The sequence below is a fragment of the Simochromis diagramma genome, unplaced genomic scaffold (genome assembly GCF_900408965.1).
Source record: "Simochromis diagramma unplaced genomic scaffold, fSimDia1.1 OVJJ01000361.1, whole genome shotgun sequence".
Classification (NCBI taxonomy): Eukaryota; Metazoa; Chordata; class Actinopteri; order Cichliformes; family Cichlidae; genus Simochromis; species Simochromis diagramma.
The window spans coordinates 5,297,168-5,314,307 of NW_024386860.1; the positions used below are offsets into that span (position 1 = coordinate 5,297,168).

At 38.8% G+C, this 17,140-nt stretch overlaps 2 protein-coding genes across 2 annotated transcripts; one reads left to right on the top strand and one right to left on the bottom strand.

Moving 5' to 3' along the window:
- The first annotated feature begins 3,699 nt into the window (after nucleotides 1–3,699).
- Nucleotides 3,700–8,684, top strand: LOC120732401 (visinin-like). Its single transcript, XM_040029973.1, has 4 exons — nucleotides 3,700–5,544; nucleotides 5,639–6,180; nucleotides 8,073–8,184; nucleotides 8,573–8,684. Exons 2-4 carry the CDS (start codon nucleotides 5,800–5,802, stop codon nucleotides 8,659–8,661), a joined length of 582 nt encoding a protein of 193 aa, XP_039885907.1. The 5' UTR covers nucleotides 3,700–5,544; nucleotides 5,639–5,799; the 3' UTR covers nucleotides 8,662–8,684.
- A 586-nt stretch (nucleotides 8,685–9,270) lies between these two features.
- si:ch211-149k23.9 (germ cell-specific gene 1-like protein) lies at nucleotides 9,271–15,239 on the bottom strand. The gene is made up of 6 exons (XM_040029971.1): nucleotides 14,508–15,239; nucleotides 11,267–11,449; nucleotides 11,088–11,135; nucleotides 10,827–10,979; nucleotides 10,570–10,681; nucleotides 9,271–10,469 (listed from the first exon to the last, which is right to left on the bottom strand). The coding sequence occupies exons 1-6, from the start codon at nucleotides 14,701–14,703 to the stop codon at nucleotides 10,097–10,099; spliced, it is 1,065 nt and encodes a 354-aa protein (XP_039885905.1). The 5' UTR covers nucleotides 14,704–15,239; the 3' UTR covers nucleotides 9,271–10,096.
- Nucleotides 15,240–17,140: the final 1,901 nt, after the last annotated feature.

Consider the following 17,140-nt stretch of genomic DNA (forward strand, 5'->3'; position numbering starts at 1 on the left):
ATCATGCAGCTACCTTCACTTTAAAATGCCTGCTCCATGAACCTTAACAGGTAAATGATATTTTACAAGGTAAATTCAGCAAAAAATTAACAATACATTTAAACTCTCACGTTAGACAGTCACAAAAACCTAATATCCGAAGTCCTGTCCCTCTTTTTGTCAGAAGATAGTCAGAGTGTTACTATACAAACATTTTTAATTGTGCTAGCCTCCTAGCTAGCTCTACAGGATTAAAATAATTAGTTGAATAATTCATCAAATTGCAAATTTTAGAGTTGACTAAAACAAAATGACTATGTGACTTTGTGTTCCATGAAATTCCCACGATATGGTCATTTTCTTTGACTAAATAAAATATTGATAAAAACAACCTGAATTGCATTGTTGGATATCAAGTATTTCATTGCTTTTGTTTATTTTTTTAATGTTATTTGTGATATTAAATTAATTTTCTAAACTTTGTTTTGCACTTTATTAAGTTAGCTTAACTGTCCCTGTCTAGCTAACTTCTGTGGGTCTTACTGGTGATATAGTTTCTCTTTCACTTTTTTTTTCCTTTTCAGGTCAGTGAGCAGCAAAGACATATGGGCACATCACATGAGAAGCACAGGTCTGAAATATAACATTTATTTTGTACTTTATTTATTCTCGTTACAGTAGCCAAAACATTAAACATAACCTATAACAAAAAATCACAAATCAAGCAGGAAAGCTCAATAAAATCAAATATGATATGACCAAAAATACAAAATAAAGGACCCCAGTGAACACAAATCTTAGAAAAATAATATACAATTTAAAATTATATTTAGTATTTTATTGTCACACACACTCCTGAGACTCCCAAAAAAGAATTAAAAACTTTTTTTTCTGTGTATTAGTAACTCCAGTGCTTTTTATAGTCTACCTTACTTCTGTTGGTCTGCACTTTTATGAATCATGCTCACTGTGATTTGTAAATTTGTCTGGTTTCTAGTAACTTTAACTAAACCCTCAAATGACATTTGTGGTGCTTAAAGTTAAAAAAAAAATCATAAAAGGCAAAATACTCAGGATAATGTAGCTCAGGATAATCCCCATATCTGATCCTAAAAAATACATAGACAGGGAGGTCTCTGTTATCCCAGAAACATTGTGAAAGGCTTTGGGTTATCCTCACTAACCAGTGTTCCTATAAAGATGTCGTCCTGCTGAGTTTTTAATATCACATTTGGGTGCAAATACAAAACCTAAAAGGTATCTGCATGCATGGGACCCACTAGGTTAAAATGAGCAATGTCCTGTATTCTGTTGTAATAAAACCCTGTCTCTCTCTTCCTTTTTTTGATTCTCTCACATTTTACCCAGTCCAATTATTGCATTCTGTTTATGCTCTGTGCACACATTACAAGCTGCAGGAGTGAAAAAAAAAATAGTATTATAAGGAAAATAATTAGTGGGATTAAACATTTATATTCATAATTTTAATTAAGTGTAAGTAGCACAATGTGCATAATGTAGTCGAATAGTGTTACATTATTGGCTTATTATTATTAATGTGACACGAACCACTGCTCAAGACGAAACTCATTTTAATTCCCTTTTTTTTTTAGATTTACAAAGCAACAAGTCATAAGCAGCAATAACATATGTTGATCATTAAAAAGAACTTTGCCAGCCTACACGGCTCAATTAGAATGCAAAACTACAATATTAGTGTGTAAAATTTTAATGACTGTAAGTTGAAATAAAATGCCTCAAAACTGAATAAGTGCATTTCTACATTATTTAGATTAAAGATACCTAATAAGTAGTGGTACAGAGTTGGGTTGGAATGGAGATAATTTATTTATAAAAGATCAGAGATCTTTTTTCCTTAATGTCTGTCATTAAACACTGTTTATACTGTGACTTTTTTTATTACCCTACCACTCTCTACAAGAACTTCTTTCCCATGCTGTCTCACTTCTTTTGTCATCTGTCTTTTTCTCTTGGTTAGGAGGTGAAATGTTGCCACACCCACCACCACCACAAAACTGAGGGCCAGTATCACAAGCCCCAGTCCCAGCAAATGAGAGGTTCCCCCTTTATAGAAGTTCAGCTGGTCCCACAGCCCCACAGCCAGGCAGCTGAAGCCGATGAGAGTTCCCCAAAATCCAAAAGCCAGCATGCAGGATCCACAAGACAGTTCAACGCCTCCAGTAACCACAGTGATGCCCGCCACTGACACAACTCCTCCTGGTAAGGTCACGGTTTCCGATTTAGACCCGTATCTCACAGTAGAGGTGACATCTGATAAAGTTGAAGGATCAAGGGTTTCCATTTTGGACGCCATGGTCTGTTTTTATTGCTTGGTAGATGGCCAAGAGGGCTTTTTACATGCAGCTTCTTCTCTCTTCTTTCTACGATATCACACATAGTCTTGATTAGAAACCCCCCACTTTGCTTTCATGTCTGGTATCAGTTATGCAGCTTCAAGTTTAAAATAAATCATCCCAAGCTGTCGGTATAAACTTTGTATAATTATATACTGTGTCAAATTCCCATCAGTGTGTTTGAGCTTTCCTTGAAATAACTGAACCTGTTTAGGCAGGCAACCAGAAGAAAACGTCCAAAGCTTAGGATCTGTATTTTATAATGATAGCCATACATATTATACACATTTCATGAAAAAGCCTTAACTGATGACCTATGTGTATTTTGTGGCTGTAAAGTATAATATGCATCGATCAATTCACTACAGGCTCAGTGAATTAAATGTAAACTAGCTCAGTACACACTTTTTTTTAAAGATTGGACATTGTTTTAATCTGATAATCGAAACAACCTTTCACACACGCGTTTGTCACGTCAGGTTTTCTACCAGTATTTGTAACTGTAACTCTTTACTCTTTTAATTGAATGGACCTGAATATTAGGATATAAAAGCTTTTTATTCTAGAAAGCCAAATGAATTGTTAATATTTGTAATTTTAGACAGCCAAAAAAGTCCATTTTTTTTTCTTTTTTTTTACATTTTAAGTGTAACATTTCTTACCTCAGTCTTGATCCAGGAGCTTAGACGTCAGAGGAAACTTTGTAAAAGTCAAGGTCCTTAAATAAAGTCTTAAAGTAAGTATCTTTTAAATATGAAACTCTCTATGATTAGACATTAAAGGCGCTCCTGACTTCTCTCTGGACAGTGGGTGTAGAAATGGGCGCCAGCGGCAAAGTGCTTTTCTGAAATACATCACCTACTCGAGGCCTTGCAAAATTGTGGACGCAATCATCAAGACTTCCGTCACAGCATGTTTGTTCCCCTCTTTCCTTGTGTTTAGTAGGAAGCTGTCGTCTGTCATTACGCGTCATTATGAGCCATTACCAGATATTTATCTGGAAACAACTCCCTTCCTCCTTTCCTCTTGCTTTCAGTCTTAAGATTTGAGTTGCGTCCCACCAAGGCACTGTTTGGACTAAGATTGTTTTGTTTTTTTTCTTTAAACGTTTTCCTGTTTGGCATTCCTATTTCTCGAATTATTTTCTCAGTGCTCTTACATCTCAAACTTTATACTCGTACTCAACTTTGAAATGTTATTGGGGAATTTCAATCCTGAGCCTGTCTATATTAAAACAGAACTATAGGTCAACACAAATTCAAGTTATAAAAGATTAACTTCAAGACAACCTTGTTTCAGAGATCTGTTACCAAATGTAGATAGTAATTAATAAGGCTGATCCTTCATTGACACATTAAGTGTTGCAGATTTATAGAATACGTCAGTACTGACGTTTCACAGGTCAATGCTGTAACACATGCGACACTTGATACAGCCCATTAATACCATATAATGCTGCCAAGTAGGAGGTTGTCACTGACCTAATTGTGGATATTTATAGTCATGTTATTTTCTGATACAAATAAACCTTCGAGTTTTCATTGTTTATGTTACTGTATGTGCATGTGTTCCTGCCTGTGAAAGAAATACAGATTTAATGTTGCAAAGCAATGTTAAAACTTCTTTCATAAAGTTCTGACAGAATCATAATTAATCTAAGATGCCAAACACCCATGTTACCGATATTTTTACGCACTCTCTCCCCCGAGTGGAAAAACATCTCAAGAGTAGCTACAAATCCTTGCTCGTCCTGGCTCTAGCAATTAGCCCAAACAAGAGTAGAGATCACATGTCAGGGATTGTTCTGTAGAGAAGGGGTAAGTCAGTTGACTGTCACCCTTATAGGATGAAGACGGGGGTAATTGGCTATTCTCTGGCTTGTGTAGGAGAGGGCGGGGCTTGACTAATCCAGTTAGCAAATTATAGTTTAAACATAAAAAATGAATTATTGATTATCATACAGGGAAATACATGTCCTAAATACGATAAGTGCATGCTGCTTTCATCTCTGGTGTTTATGTGTGTTTCTTATACGTGTGCATAACTCATGAAGTCTCCTTTACACATGCTATGTTGGTCTGAAACAACACCTAAGACAATCAAGAGAATACTTTCGCTCTAATTAAAGTAGACGCAAAGTAAACAGACTAATGACGTAAATGTGGCAGCCAAAGTGTCATGAAGTGAGTTTGTTATACTGATAATACCTGATAGCCTCCAATGAGAACATAGCTGTTGGCAATGAATATGGAAACGACAAGAAAAAGTAAATCGGAGCTGAGTTACAAGAGACTAGACAGAAAAGAGTTTCTATCAGAAAAAAATTCAAGTGAAGTCATCAGAGTGTGTTTTGTTAGTGTGCAGTTCAGTAAGCCTTTAAAACATGAAAGTACCTTATGGCGGAGAAAAGAGAATGTAAGTCATGTCTGCGACTATTAATGTTGAGATTAAAGAAATTCATACAGTCAAAAAAACATGTAAAACAAAACAAAGTTTAGCTAGGTAATATAAACCTAAACTAGTGACTCAAAGGAAAGCAGTACTGTAGGACAGGAAGGAGGACGTGCACAGACGGGGTCGGCAGTGACAGGGATATTAAGGGCGCAGGTGGGATTGGACGTAGACGTGGGTTGCTGAGGGAGTTAAAATTGCCTGGACAGATGGTGGAGTGGCTTTCAGTGCTCAATTAAACCTATTGAAGGTCATAACTAAAACAGCAGACATAATTTTCCGAAACCCACCTGAAGCTTTGTTCAAAGTTTGCTAGAAAGCACCTACTCACTTTTTGGTGAGTTTACCGAAGTAACGTTTGGCTCCCAGAGTGAACTGTAACTTACAGTTGGATGCACTAAAGTTCTGTTTATCGGTTCATATTCAGCAATTTAGTACTAGTAAATTAGTGAGTACAAGACTAACAGGGACAAATTGATTGCCAGAGTTCATAAGTAATTTAGCAGGGGTATAAACGTACACTAGAGCTTTCCGGACTTTTCAAACAGACAATAGATAAAATTAGGATCTGGGGTTGCAATTTGGTCAAATGCTCATCCACCTTAAATCCCGCATTAACAGACTTAACCTAGTCAACTCGTGTAGGATGTGCTTTCCCCGCCCGCCTATATCTTTCACTGTCTTACTGTCGAGAGAGACACTCGGTTCCTCAGCCATCACCTGCTCACACAACACACAGGTAAGGTTTCTGCACATTTTGCACATTTTAACAAGCAAGTTGTTATTAATTTAAAGTTAAGTGAATTATATCACAATTCAAAATTATATTTCAGATTTCTGCTGGGTTTTTGACATCGAGAGAAGACATCAAGCCAGTAAGCAATAATAGTTTGGAAAAAGAAGAGTCATTTGACACCAGAGAAGAAAGCCTATCAAGTGGCATATCCCAGCCAAGCAGTTTAACACATTGCAAAGATATTAAAAAGAAACTACAATGGGAAATGCAACCAGTAGTGCGATATCAAAGGAGATCCTGGAGGACCTGAAGCTCACCACAAAATTTACTGAGCAAGAAATCTCCCAGTGGTACGAGAACTTTCAGAAGCAGTGTCCATCAGGACGCATCTCACCAGGGGAGTTTGAGGAAATCTATGGGCGCTTCTTCCCTGACAGTGATCCTAAGAGCTACGCAAGGCATGTGTTTCGCTCCTTTGACACCAACGATGACGGCACTTTAGACTTCAAGGAGTACATCATTGCACTACACATGACCTCCACTGGGAGGACAACCCGAAAACTGGAGTGGGCCTTCTCCCTGTTTGATGTAGACAAGAACGGATACATCACCAAGACAGAAGTGAAAGAAATATGCCAGGTGAGCGTGGTTCAGTTTATAAAAGCGACATTGATGAATGGATGAGTGGCTTTAATGGTTCTAGTGTGACAGCAAGCAGTTAATGTTAACTCATATCCCGTCAGAAAGAGATTCATTTTAAACATTGATCTTTTTTTCTTATTCTGGTTTTTATTTATCCCCAAGCCCCCAAAAACCTAAAGTGTTATTTGTCTTTCACTATAACAACTTTGTAAATCAGAAGTTCAAACTATTCTCTCAGTCGTGGTTTCAGTGAGGAGGGAACGGAGATGTCAGATGAAATTTATTAGATTAACTGACATAAGGCAACATAACCCAAAACCTTACATTAATGCCTGTTATTGAATCTAATGTTTTTGCTTTTTTCTATGTTTAACTGGTTTAACTCTGTAACATTAGGTCAACTAGCATTATTAATGGATTATTTTGTTAGGTTATCTCCTTATTTTGTCCACCTTCTGCAAAATCCATTAAAGCTGTGTTGCTGTTAACTAAGAATTTACTATTCTTCTCATGGTATGTAGGTCTCAGTCTTAATTGGCAGCCCTATTAGCCAGTCTATTTGAGCCTAAAACTCCTGATAATCTTGGCGATTACAGGTTTAGCCTGCAGACAATATAGGGAGCCCTACTCCTGAGCAGAGCTACTCTTAAGTTCCACTCCTAAACAAGAGTATACTCATCATCTCGATTCTAATCCACGGCTGTTTTACTTGTGAGACTGCCACTGTGGACTGAAGGCTGTACTATAATAAATGTTATGAAACTTATGGAGTCTTATGGAGGTTTTACACTTTTCTATATTCTCTCTTTGGACAAATGATATGGAATTGTAAGAGGTTTAGACAGATGAGCCAAGAATCCAGCTGGCATTGTAATGGGATTGAATTCCTGGCCAACTGGCTTGAGTCCATAAGCACCATCTTTACAGCACACTGCATAAAATAGCTGCATTTTAAAGCCCCGATAGCAGTTCAAAAACTTACTATAAATGAGATTCTTTCCGGTCTGTAAAACACTGAGGTAGAGGTCGACAAATACAAATTTACTGTGTGGTAAAAGGATACACCGCCTCCATTTTCCAGAAAGTATTCTTATGTAATGTATAAATAATATGTTAAATTAGAAAACATAAGTGAAAAAGGTGGAAATGCCTCAAAACCAGCCCGCAAGTACACTGTTCTGACAGGGTAGACAAATCCTTAAAGACTGCAAGTGTGATTTATTTTAAGGAAACCAGCTGCTTAATTTTATTTTTATGACTTCACAACCTTGATATCTGTCAGCATAGATCACAGTCTGAAGTCTAAACTCTACTGACCATAACATCAGAGCAGGGGCGAGATTGAGGGATAGTCCAGGGAAAAGAGATGACATCTTGGTGTTTGGCCTGTGGCCTGAGTCTTGGCACTAATCCATGTTAATCTAGGTGTCTTAAATGTGGGAGATGAGTGCTCCCTCTCTAAGTGGGACACAAACTTAAAGGCCTGAACCTAAAGTGCACACTCAGGAGGTTTACTCTCAGTTAGTCATTCAGTCCACTGCAGATCAACTATCTGAGAGATGACAGGAGAGTTGCCCTATGAAATGCTGTAGCTTGTTTGAATATTTATGTATTCGTAATAAAAGGATTTTGCAATTTGTATAAATAGTCTATGTTTAAAAACTATAAAAAATAAAAAAAAATACTGGCCTCCATATTTTCACTACAATACCAGTAACTCCAAATATGCACAAGACATTAATAAATTAACTGAAGAAGGCTGTTAGCATCCTCAGTTTTACTAGTGCTTACATATTCTTTGGTCAGTATCCATCTGCTTTATGTACTGTGCTGGTGATGAGAAAAATGATGCAGCATTACTTTCCATCTTATACCCAACCCCCTCTCAGGCCTTGTTTAAGCTGATCCCCAAAGAGGACCACAGCAAACTACCAGATGATGAGAACACACCCGAGAAGAGAGCCAACAAGCTGTGGGGCTGCTTTGAAAAGAAAGACAGTGGTAGGACGTGTAGTGGTAGTGCTTCTGCTCAGAGGGAGATAATATCAATGGAAGCCTCTGCTACCTTTCTTTAGCTGATGTTCCAGCATCCTGTGGGGGAGATTACATTTTACAATCAGCTGTTTGGCTTAACAGTAATACAAGTATTAATCCACCTGGGGGCAAGTCTCCACTTACAGGATCACTTGTGTCACGCAAGCTTTATTACAAATCATTGGCCCAAAAACATCTTAAGTTATACATCACATGCTACTGTGTACCAAGCACACGAGATAAGAACATGTTGTTTAGATAACAATAATCCATCCTCGTGTTATCTCACTTTCCTGGCTTGTTTTGTACTTATACGTTTCTCGTCTTAACTCCTTATTTTTTCCTCCCTTCACAGATCGACTGGCTGAAGGAGAGTTCATTACAGGAGTGATCGAAAATGAGAACGCAATGCGTCTGATCCATTACGAACCAATAAAACAATAAATCCCTTCTCATTCCTACGTTTCTCCTCTTGGACCCCTTTTCTGTTTTTATTAAACTATTTTTCTTTTTTTAAAAACCCACTTTTCCCTCTTCTTTCTCTCTCCGTATCAGATGTTTTCTCCGTCCTCTTCCTTAAATAACTCGGCCCCTCTGTAAATAAGCATTCCTACAGTTTCTGTACATTTGTGTGTTACACATACTTATACACATTAAGTATCATACTTAATTATTAGCTTGTTATGCTTTTCTTGTTTTTTAGAAATTTGAAATGTCCTCCAGTATTGTAATTTATTCACTTGTACAAAGAAATTAAAGATTTTATCATTCATCTGGGCTTTGGAAATCTATTTATCTTATCTCTCCTGGAAAACAATTAAATCTCCTTTGACCTAGAAACATACTGCATATTATAATGCTGGTAGTTGATAAAATTTTCATTTTAGGTTTTACGTTTTCAGTTGTATTAATCCCTGACAGTAAATCCAGGATTACCTCAAATGTATAACCTACAAAAATTAAAGGTAAATTTAACTACTTGTTTTTGACTTTTGTAAAAAAAAAAACAAAAAAAAAAAACTCAGTACTTATACAATTTTATCTCAAACATAGTATATGACAGGAACTAAATGCAGTTTTTTAGAGCGTTGTTTCCCTGAAACTGGTGTCTCGGTGTTGCAGATATTAGTGTGTGCAGGCAATTCTTTCCAACTTTCATCCTGACCCCCCCACATGCTGCTCCCCTCTTGCTTCACTCTCCTCCCTCTATTCCTCCTCCCTTCCATCCAACTCGGGATTACTGGTTTACACATAATCTTCTGTTCAACATCAGAGAGCAGACTTTTCAAAATCTCTGTAATCTTTCCATCTCTATGGGTTTGTCTGTGCATCTCCAGAGAGGCTGTGCTTGTAGTAGCTTCTGCTATACATGAATTGCATTAAAAAATTTTGTCTCTCAAAAGTTTCTGACCAAAGAAGTTTAAAAAAGGAAACATGTTTATGAGCGGCATGTTTCTCTATAGAACGTGCTGTTCTTTCAGGAATACACGCATCGTCCTCTGAAACGAACTGATCGCTAAGATGATGCTTTTCAAGTTGATATATAAACAATAGAATAGAGGAAGCATTTCTTTCCATTTGCAAACTAAGTCATACATTTCTTTCCTACTATGAGGCACTGAGAAATACCCAGAAAAATGCAGGCTTGCATGTGAACGAGATACATACACAGATACATACGTTGTAGGCTTAGCGTTTTGATATGTGTGGATTTCTTTGGACCTGGAGCCCAATCAGTACATCCCATGTTCACAGAGAGTCAAAGTGGACGACGAGAAAGAAAGGATGTGTCTGCTTACATTGACCTTCTCCACCTTAGTTAAAGTGTCTTTCCTTTTCAGATTTTCAGCCCTTTCAGTTGATACGTGTTACTGATTCCCTAACAAGGTGAATCAACTCGGTCCATGGCTTCCCCCATCTCATCCATCTCTCTCTCACAGTCCTCACACCCCTCAGGGCCACAGCCTCCTACTAAAACCAAAGTTGGTACATCCCCATTTCCCACTCCGACTACGTTGCCATTTGGAGCCCACGCCACATCAATCATCCCATCTGGACATTGCAATAGGCCACTGATAGAGTAGAGCCCTCCCCCTGGGACCACCTCGTCATAGGATGGAGCGTGAGTGGTGGCTCTGGCTTCCTCTAAACGTAGTCTCTGTCTGCGGCGAAGCTCGATGATGGTCTTTGTGTATGAGTTGAGCGTGACGACAGCAGCTCCCATGCAGCAGCTGAAGGACACCCAGGCGAGACTAGGAGCAGGGAATTTAACATAGTTAGGAGATGAGAAATATCAAGCTTGTAGTGAAACATTAAGTCCCGACGAGAGCTTAAATCATATCTGGCACCTACGCAAATGACCAGCCGTAGTCCCAGGATTGAGGCCTCCAGTCCTTGGGGCCCACAATTACTGTCATCTGAAACACTGTGGTGTACATCATATGTGCCACCATCCCAAGAAGACCTACACAGGAGGTGAAACAGACAAACTTAATCCAACATAAACCGGAAAGATCAGAGGAACATGCAATAAAATAGATATATTATATGTGAATATGCAGAGGCGGGTTACAAAATAATGTAAAAGTGAGCATTAGACTGAGTCTGACCTGATAACACAGTGCAGATAGCTGCATAGGCATTGATTTTTAGTGAGTGCATCTCTTTATGGGAACACAAGACTTCCAGCCACATGAGTAAGAACCCCATTCCCAGCAGACCGATGTATGTAAACTCAGAAATAACTGACAGCCAGAGCACACCTGCAACATGTCAACAACAGTGTGAGCACACTGTCACAAGCTAACTTTTAATCAAATGGCAACATGGCAATATTAAGGCAGGAGACTGTTAAGCAGTTCACAGCTCACCTTGAGTTTCTCCTGGAGTTAAGTCTATAAAGCTGCGACACTTCTCCCCTGCCAACAAAACGTCATGATTTAAGGATAAAGTTTTGTAGTTGAAAGTGAAAAACATCAGCTTTGATTAACAATCCAAGTTGAAACCAAACGGCAACCAAAAAAATGAACTGCACAGGTGTGCCTCTTACCATCACTGTGTTTTTCACAGCTTTCCCAGAAGCCCGTGTGGAAGTATCTAAAAGCAAACTTGTCTTCGCCCGTCTCCCATATGTAGTGGACAGCGTTGGCCAGCTGCCTTTGTCTGATCTTAGCCAGCTCCTCTCTCCTGGCTGGAGATAGCGTGCGGTTGTATGGGTTCTGAGTGGGACTCTCTGAGAGGGTGACAGTGGAAAAAAGCAAATATAAGGTTCGTTCTGCACCTGCTCATTCTTAATGTGGTCAGAGTATAATCCAGCCTTCACTAGGGGTACGTTCTGTCTCCATGTAGTTTCTCACCATATGATGCAAACATTTAACAAATTCAGGAAATGTTGTTGGTGAGGCGTGAGTATTAACAGCGGATCCACTGACTGTCAAACACACAATGCAAGAAAAGGCAGTGAGAACATATAAATGACGAGGGAGTTAGACTGCAGAATAGCGGGTATCAAATTGAGGGGTAGGCATGTAAAAGTATGTGTCGTTAAAAAGAGAATGGTTAGGGGTAAACACAAAAGTCCTGCAAGTCTGCTAATTATACCGGTGCCTCAAAATCAGCAAGCCTCTGTGTACATGCAGTCTTGTCAGTGTTCACTATGATGTGCCAAACATGTCCTCAGGTTTAGAAGCATAAGGGAGAGTTAAATGGACGCACTGTACATAGTAAAAATGAAATATTTCTGTGTGAGTGCACAAAGCACGTGTAGTGTCAAAGATGATTGTTATATGCAATAAGAGCTGTCAACAACTAAACCTTTAGAAGTAACCTCACACCCCACAGATTAATACTAAGCCATAACTGAGTACACTGTGGAACAAAGGTATTGGGGGGAAAGGAGATTAAAAGTAAGGACAATTGCTTTCTAACAGTTCAGTGTCAGAAAGCCTCATCCACTTTATTGTGTAAGCCGATCCAGCACCGCAAACAATCTCAGTGTGCCTGAGGAGCAGATTTGAATTCTCTAGATACTGTTTAACTTAGGATAGAAGCATAACCTCAAAAAGCACCTAGGCATGAAGGTTCAATCTTAAACTTTAAAAACGTGGTTTCACATAACAGTGTTACCTAAGACTCCACCTGTTGAGCTTTTTTTCTTTCAGCAGAGCTTTCTTTTCAGCAAACTTCCCCCAGATGGAGTTTACTTCAGATGAAGCAGATGGAGTTTGCTTCAAGCAGAGCTGCCTCCATCTGCTTTACATGAAGCGTTCCTGAACACTGAGAACCAGAGAAAAGCTCCAGAAAAAATTAAAATTATTTTGACAAATCTGTCTAATCAAATCAAATCTTATCTATTGTCTATAAATGATAGAAATCCCTAATTAAATCCTATTTTATTGTATTGCGTTGGCGATTATACGACCTACTGCAATAAAACGCAATGAAAGACAGCATGTTTGCTTTTGAAGGTGTATCATAAGGCTGTGGTTATGATTGGCTGTACCTTTCTACTTACAGTTAAGACTTTCAAATCATCCCAGACTCTTCAAGTGGCTAAATGCCAAGATAATATCACAACTGTTTACACAAGAATGAATCCAAGAATTTTTGCTGTTACAAGCAAATTGTGACATGTCTGTGAACGTGATGCAGCAGACTCTGGATTAGTCACCAGTATATTTTCCCAACTTCTGTGCAGCACAGAAGTCGACTCAGATTTGATTGTTTGCTTTTTCTTTTAGTCCAAGTCAAAACCTGATGTTCTTAAATACTCCTGAACACTACTATGAAGCATAAGCATTTCCACATGGTTCCACATTTCATGGAATGTCTAAAGGTCAAAGGACGATGCACTTTGACACTGAATTTCTGCTGACGCCCTAAAGATTTAGTGATGCTATTTCAAAACTATACTATAAAATATGATGACTCACAGATCATAAAAGCATAAGTCTTAATAAACAGGTACACGATAAAAGGTTAAAGGTTACCAAAAAGCAATCCAAACATACAATGCGATGAAAAAAATATTTGTCCCCTACTGATTTCTTTTTTCTTTTTTTTTTTTGCATTTTGGTCACACTTACATGTTTCATCGAACAAATAATAACATTAGACTAAGATAACCTGAGCAAATAAAAAAAAGATACAGTTTTTAATTGATGATTTAATTTATTAAAGGGAAAAAGTTATCCGAACCTACCTGCCCTTATGTGGAAAAAGTAATTGTGCCCTAAATCAAATAACTAGTTGTGTAACCCTTGGCAACGAAAACTGCAATCATCATTTGCATATTTTGAACTTTGACTAGGCCACTTCAAAACTTTTATTTTGTTTTGGGGTTTTTGGAGCCATTACTGATATGTTTTATTGTCCTGCTGCATAAGCAAAAATTCAAACTGATGGCCGGACATTCTCCTTTAGGACTTTCTAATAAAGAGCAGAATTTATTGTCCCATCAGTTACACCAAACCGTCCAGGTCCTGAAGCAGCAAAGCAATCCCAGACCATCACACTACCACCACCACGTCTGACTGTTGGTGTGATGTTCTATTTATGAAATGCTGTGTTAGTTTTACTCCACATGTAACAGGATTCAAACCTTCAAAAAAGTCCCAGCATTGTCTCATTAGTTCACATCATATTATCCCTAAGGTCTCGGGGCTCATCTAAAGTTTTTCTTTGCCGAATGAGAGATGAGCCCTTGTGTTTTTTTGGTCAGCAGGAGGTTTTCTCCGTGGAACTTGGAACTAACACTGACTTTAACTGAGAGACGTGAGGCCTGCAGTTCTGTAGATGTCGTTCTAGGTTCTTTTGTGACCTCTACAATGAGTCGCTGATGTGCTCTTGGAGTAATTTTAGTAAGCTGGCCACTCCTGGGAAGCTTCACCACTGTTCCAAGTGTTCTCCATTTGTGGATAATGATCTCACTGTAGTTCACTGGCACGCCAAAGCCTTAGAAATTGCTTTGTAACCCTTTCTAGACTGATAGATGTCAATGTGTTGGCTTTTGAGATCTTTTAGCCTTCTTCACTTTATTGACAGGATCTATTTAAATGATCTCTTGATTCAGTGAAATTAGCATCTGAAAACTGCATTGTGTTTACTCTGGTTATCTTTGTATAATATATTAAAGTTTGTCTGATCTGAGATATTTAAGTTTAACAAATATCCAAACAACTAAGAAATCGGGAGGGGAGTAAACTCTTTTTGACGATGACACTGTAAGTGTATGTACAATACATTAACAGTAAATAAATACAGAACTCCTTTGGATATGTTGAGTTTCCTACCTGTGGTGTAAGGCTCACTGTTGTTCTGACCACAGTTCTTCATTTTGACAGGCGACAGGCAGAGGGGCTTGACCACCTTGTGAGTGCCCTCACACCAGTAGGAGGTGCAGAGAGCCAGGATAGAGAGGGCCAGAGCCAAAGAGGTCAAGGTGAGGGAGAGCAGGGAGCGAGAGCGACGGGACATGCGTTCCAGCATGGCCACGCGGGAGAAGACGGAGGTACGGGTGGGGTCAGATATAGAGAGAGGAAGGTCAAAGTAAGACAAACAGGGGACAGAACGGGACAAGGCACACGCGAATAGCAGGACAGAAGGTATGAAAACAGCCACAGATGGAGCTGAGAGGGTGGGACAGATGCTTTGTGGGGGTTTTAAGAGGTTATGGGTGGCCAGGTTGAAAAAGAAAACAAATAAAAACGTGATGTAACAGTAAAGAAAGAAGATAAGAAAACAGATGGGGAACGATATTGTAAAGTCAGTGGGATTAATAGAAAGGAAGATAAAGAAAGAGAGAGAGCAGGGAGCACGACAAGATGCTCTGATTTTGATACACGTGGGAAAGAGGGACAGAAGGAACAAAAAAATGAACAAGAGCAGATTTAGGTGGATGATTTGGGCACAGTGGGAGAGAACCGAGGGATTCCAGGATATTACTCTTTGTTGCCCTGACTTCTTCAGTATGAGGAGCGATTGATTCCTGTGGGAACAGATACAGACATGCGTCCTCTGAAATCAACACTCGAAGCCCTTTTTTCTGTATTAGATCAATTCAACTGTATCAAAAAAAAGCATCTACAACTACTAGAATTTATTAATAAAACTTGTATGTCTAAAGAGGATATCAAAATAGATTCCTGAACTTATTATTTTGCAAAAAAAGTTAAATGAAATTGTGAGCAAGTGAGCATAAAAAAGAAAACAGAGGGTAAAAGGAAATTGCCCATATAATGAAATCTAGCTTTACACTGTCAATCACTGCCTGAAGTCACATAAGTCCTCCAGCTGTTTAAAGGGGGGTTGTGAAAGGCTGAGTAATGTGTACTTTCCTGTGACCCCGGCTAACATCTCTGTGCTTCCTGATTAACGCACTCAAGCCCGAGCCTGCCGCTCATTATAAACTGTGGGCCTTAAGTGGAAGGCACGATGCAGGGGAGCAAAACACTAGATTGCTTTTTTGATGAAATTATAGATAAGCCAGAGATCTAAATGAAATTTTACACGTAATCCCTGGAAATCTGCTTTAATCTGTTTTTGTTAGGTGTGTTTTAGTGTGAAGTACACTTTGACCATGCCTGCTGCCAATCTTTCTCTCATGCAATGTCCCCCTGTCAGCTCACAGCCCCTGAAACATAACACAGATTAAATCAGGTGAATGTAGCACATCACTCATCCCTTAGCATGGTTACTGTCATCTGTACTGCTGGAAATAAAACTCCATCAGTATGATAATACGCTTAATGACCATTGGAGTGTTACTGAGGCAGTTAAAGCCAATGCTCAGCAGAGATAAGGCTTTCCTAAATACTTGCATTGCGTTTATTCTTAGATGTACATTATGTCCTTTCAGAACTGCACATCTTTTAAGCACTGTTTGTTTAGATTACTGCTCAGTGCGTCACACCATCACAGAGATGCCAGTTTAATTCATTCAGCACTGAAACAATTACCCCACAAAGCACCTTGATAATCTGTGTGAAAGTCTACCTCTGCATATTACTGATGGTTTAACAGCAGCCAGTGACCAAGTATTGATATTTATAAGATTATGTTTGAAGTGGTTACTCTTAGCATGAACCTTTCCATGTCGACTGTTGCTAAGACAATAAATATTTTCAGCCTTTACACGTCATTAACTAGCTGATGCATCATTTTCCAGTTTGCTCAATTTTTGCAGACATCAATCCAAAATAAGTCGTTCAGTTTTCGTTCACAAATGACAAATTTAATTGAACACTCAGTGTAATAACGACACTATTGCTATGTGTAAATATTAAAGAAATTATGTTTTTGCGATTGCTGATGAAGAATCCACAAATGAATTCAGAACAAATTATTTTTAAATAAGTAAAATACCTACCAGACTTTGTTCTCGCCCTCTGTAGTCTTTCATGTCCATCATAAAACATATTTCACTGGCTTGCAGTGAACTTACATTGTGGTTTTTCCTCTGCCTTCTTCATAAGCCCTTAATCAAAAAGCTCGTTCATAACTTTAGTTCAGCTGCTCCATCTTGAATACCCTCTCTGTTGCTACTCTCTTCATCTTTTCTCTGTGCATCAGCTTTCCTCCTCCAGTGTGAGCATCAGTGGCCCTTACCTCTCCGGCTGCAAGCCCCGTGTAATCCTCCTCCGATGGAGATGCGAACCGATGGAGTGACTGCATGTCTGTCTCCAAGCCACTCTACTCCCTTTACTGTCTTTCTTGGTAATTTATGACACAAACCCACCCTGAATCATGTAATCCCTCTAAGTCCATCTGTTACTATAGTGCCCCCTCTCTTCCCGTGTCTGTCCCTTTTCAGCGGTGGCCTTCACTAACCCTCCCTAAACTTTAAGCAGCAGTTTAAGTTCCACTGCATTACAGCTCTATTTTATTGTTTTTATTAACATTATAGTACCTCATATACATTTCCCCA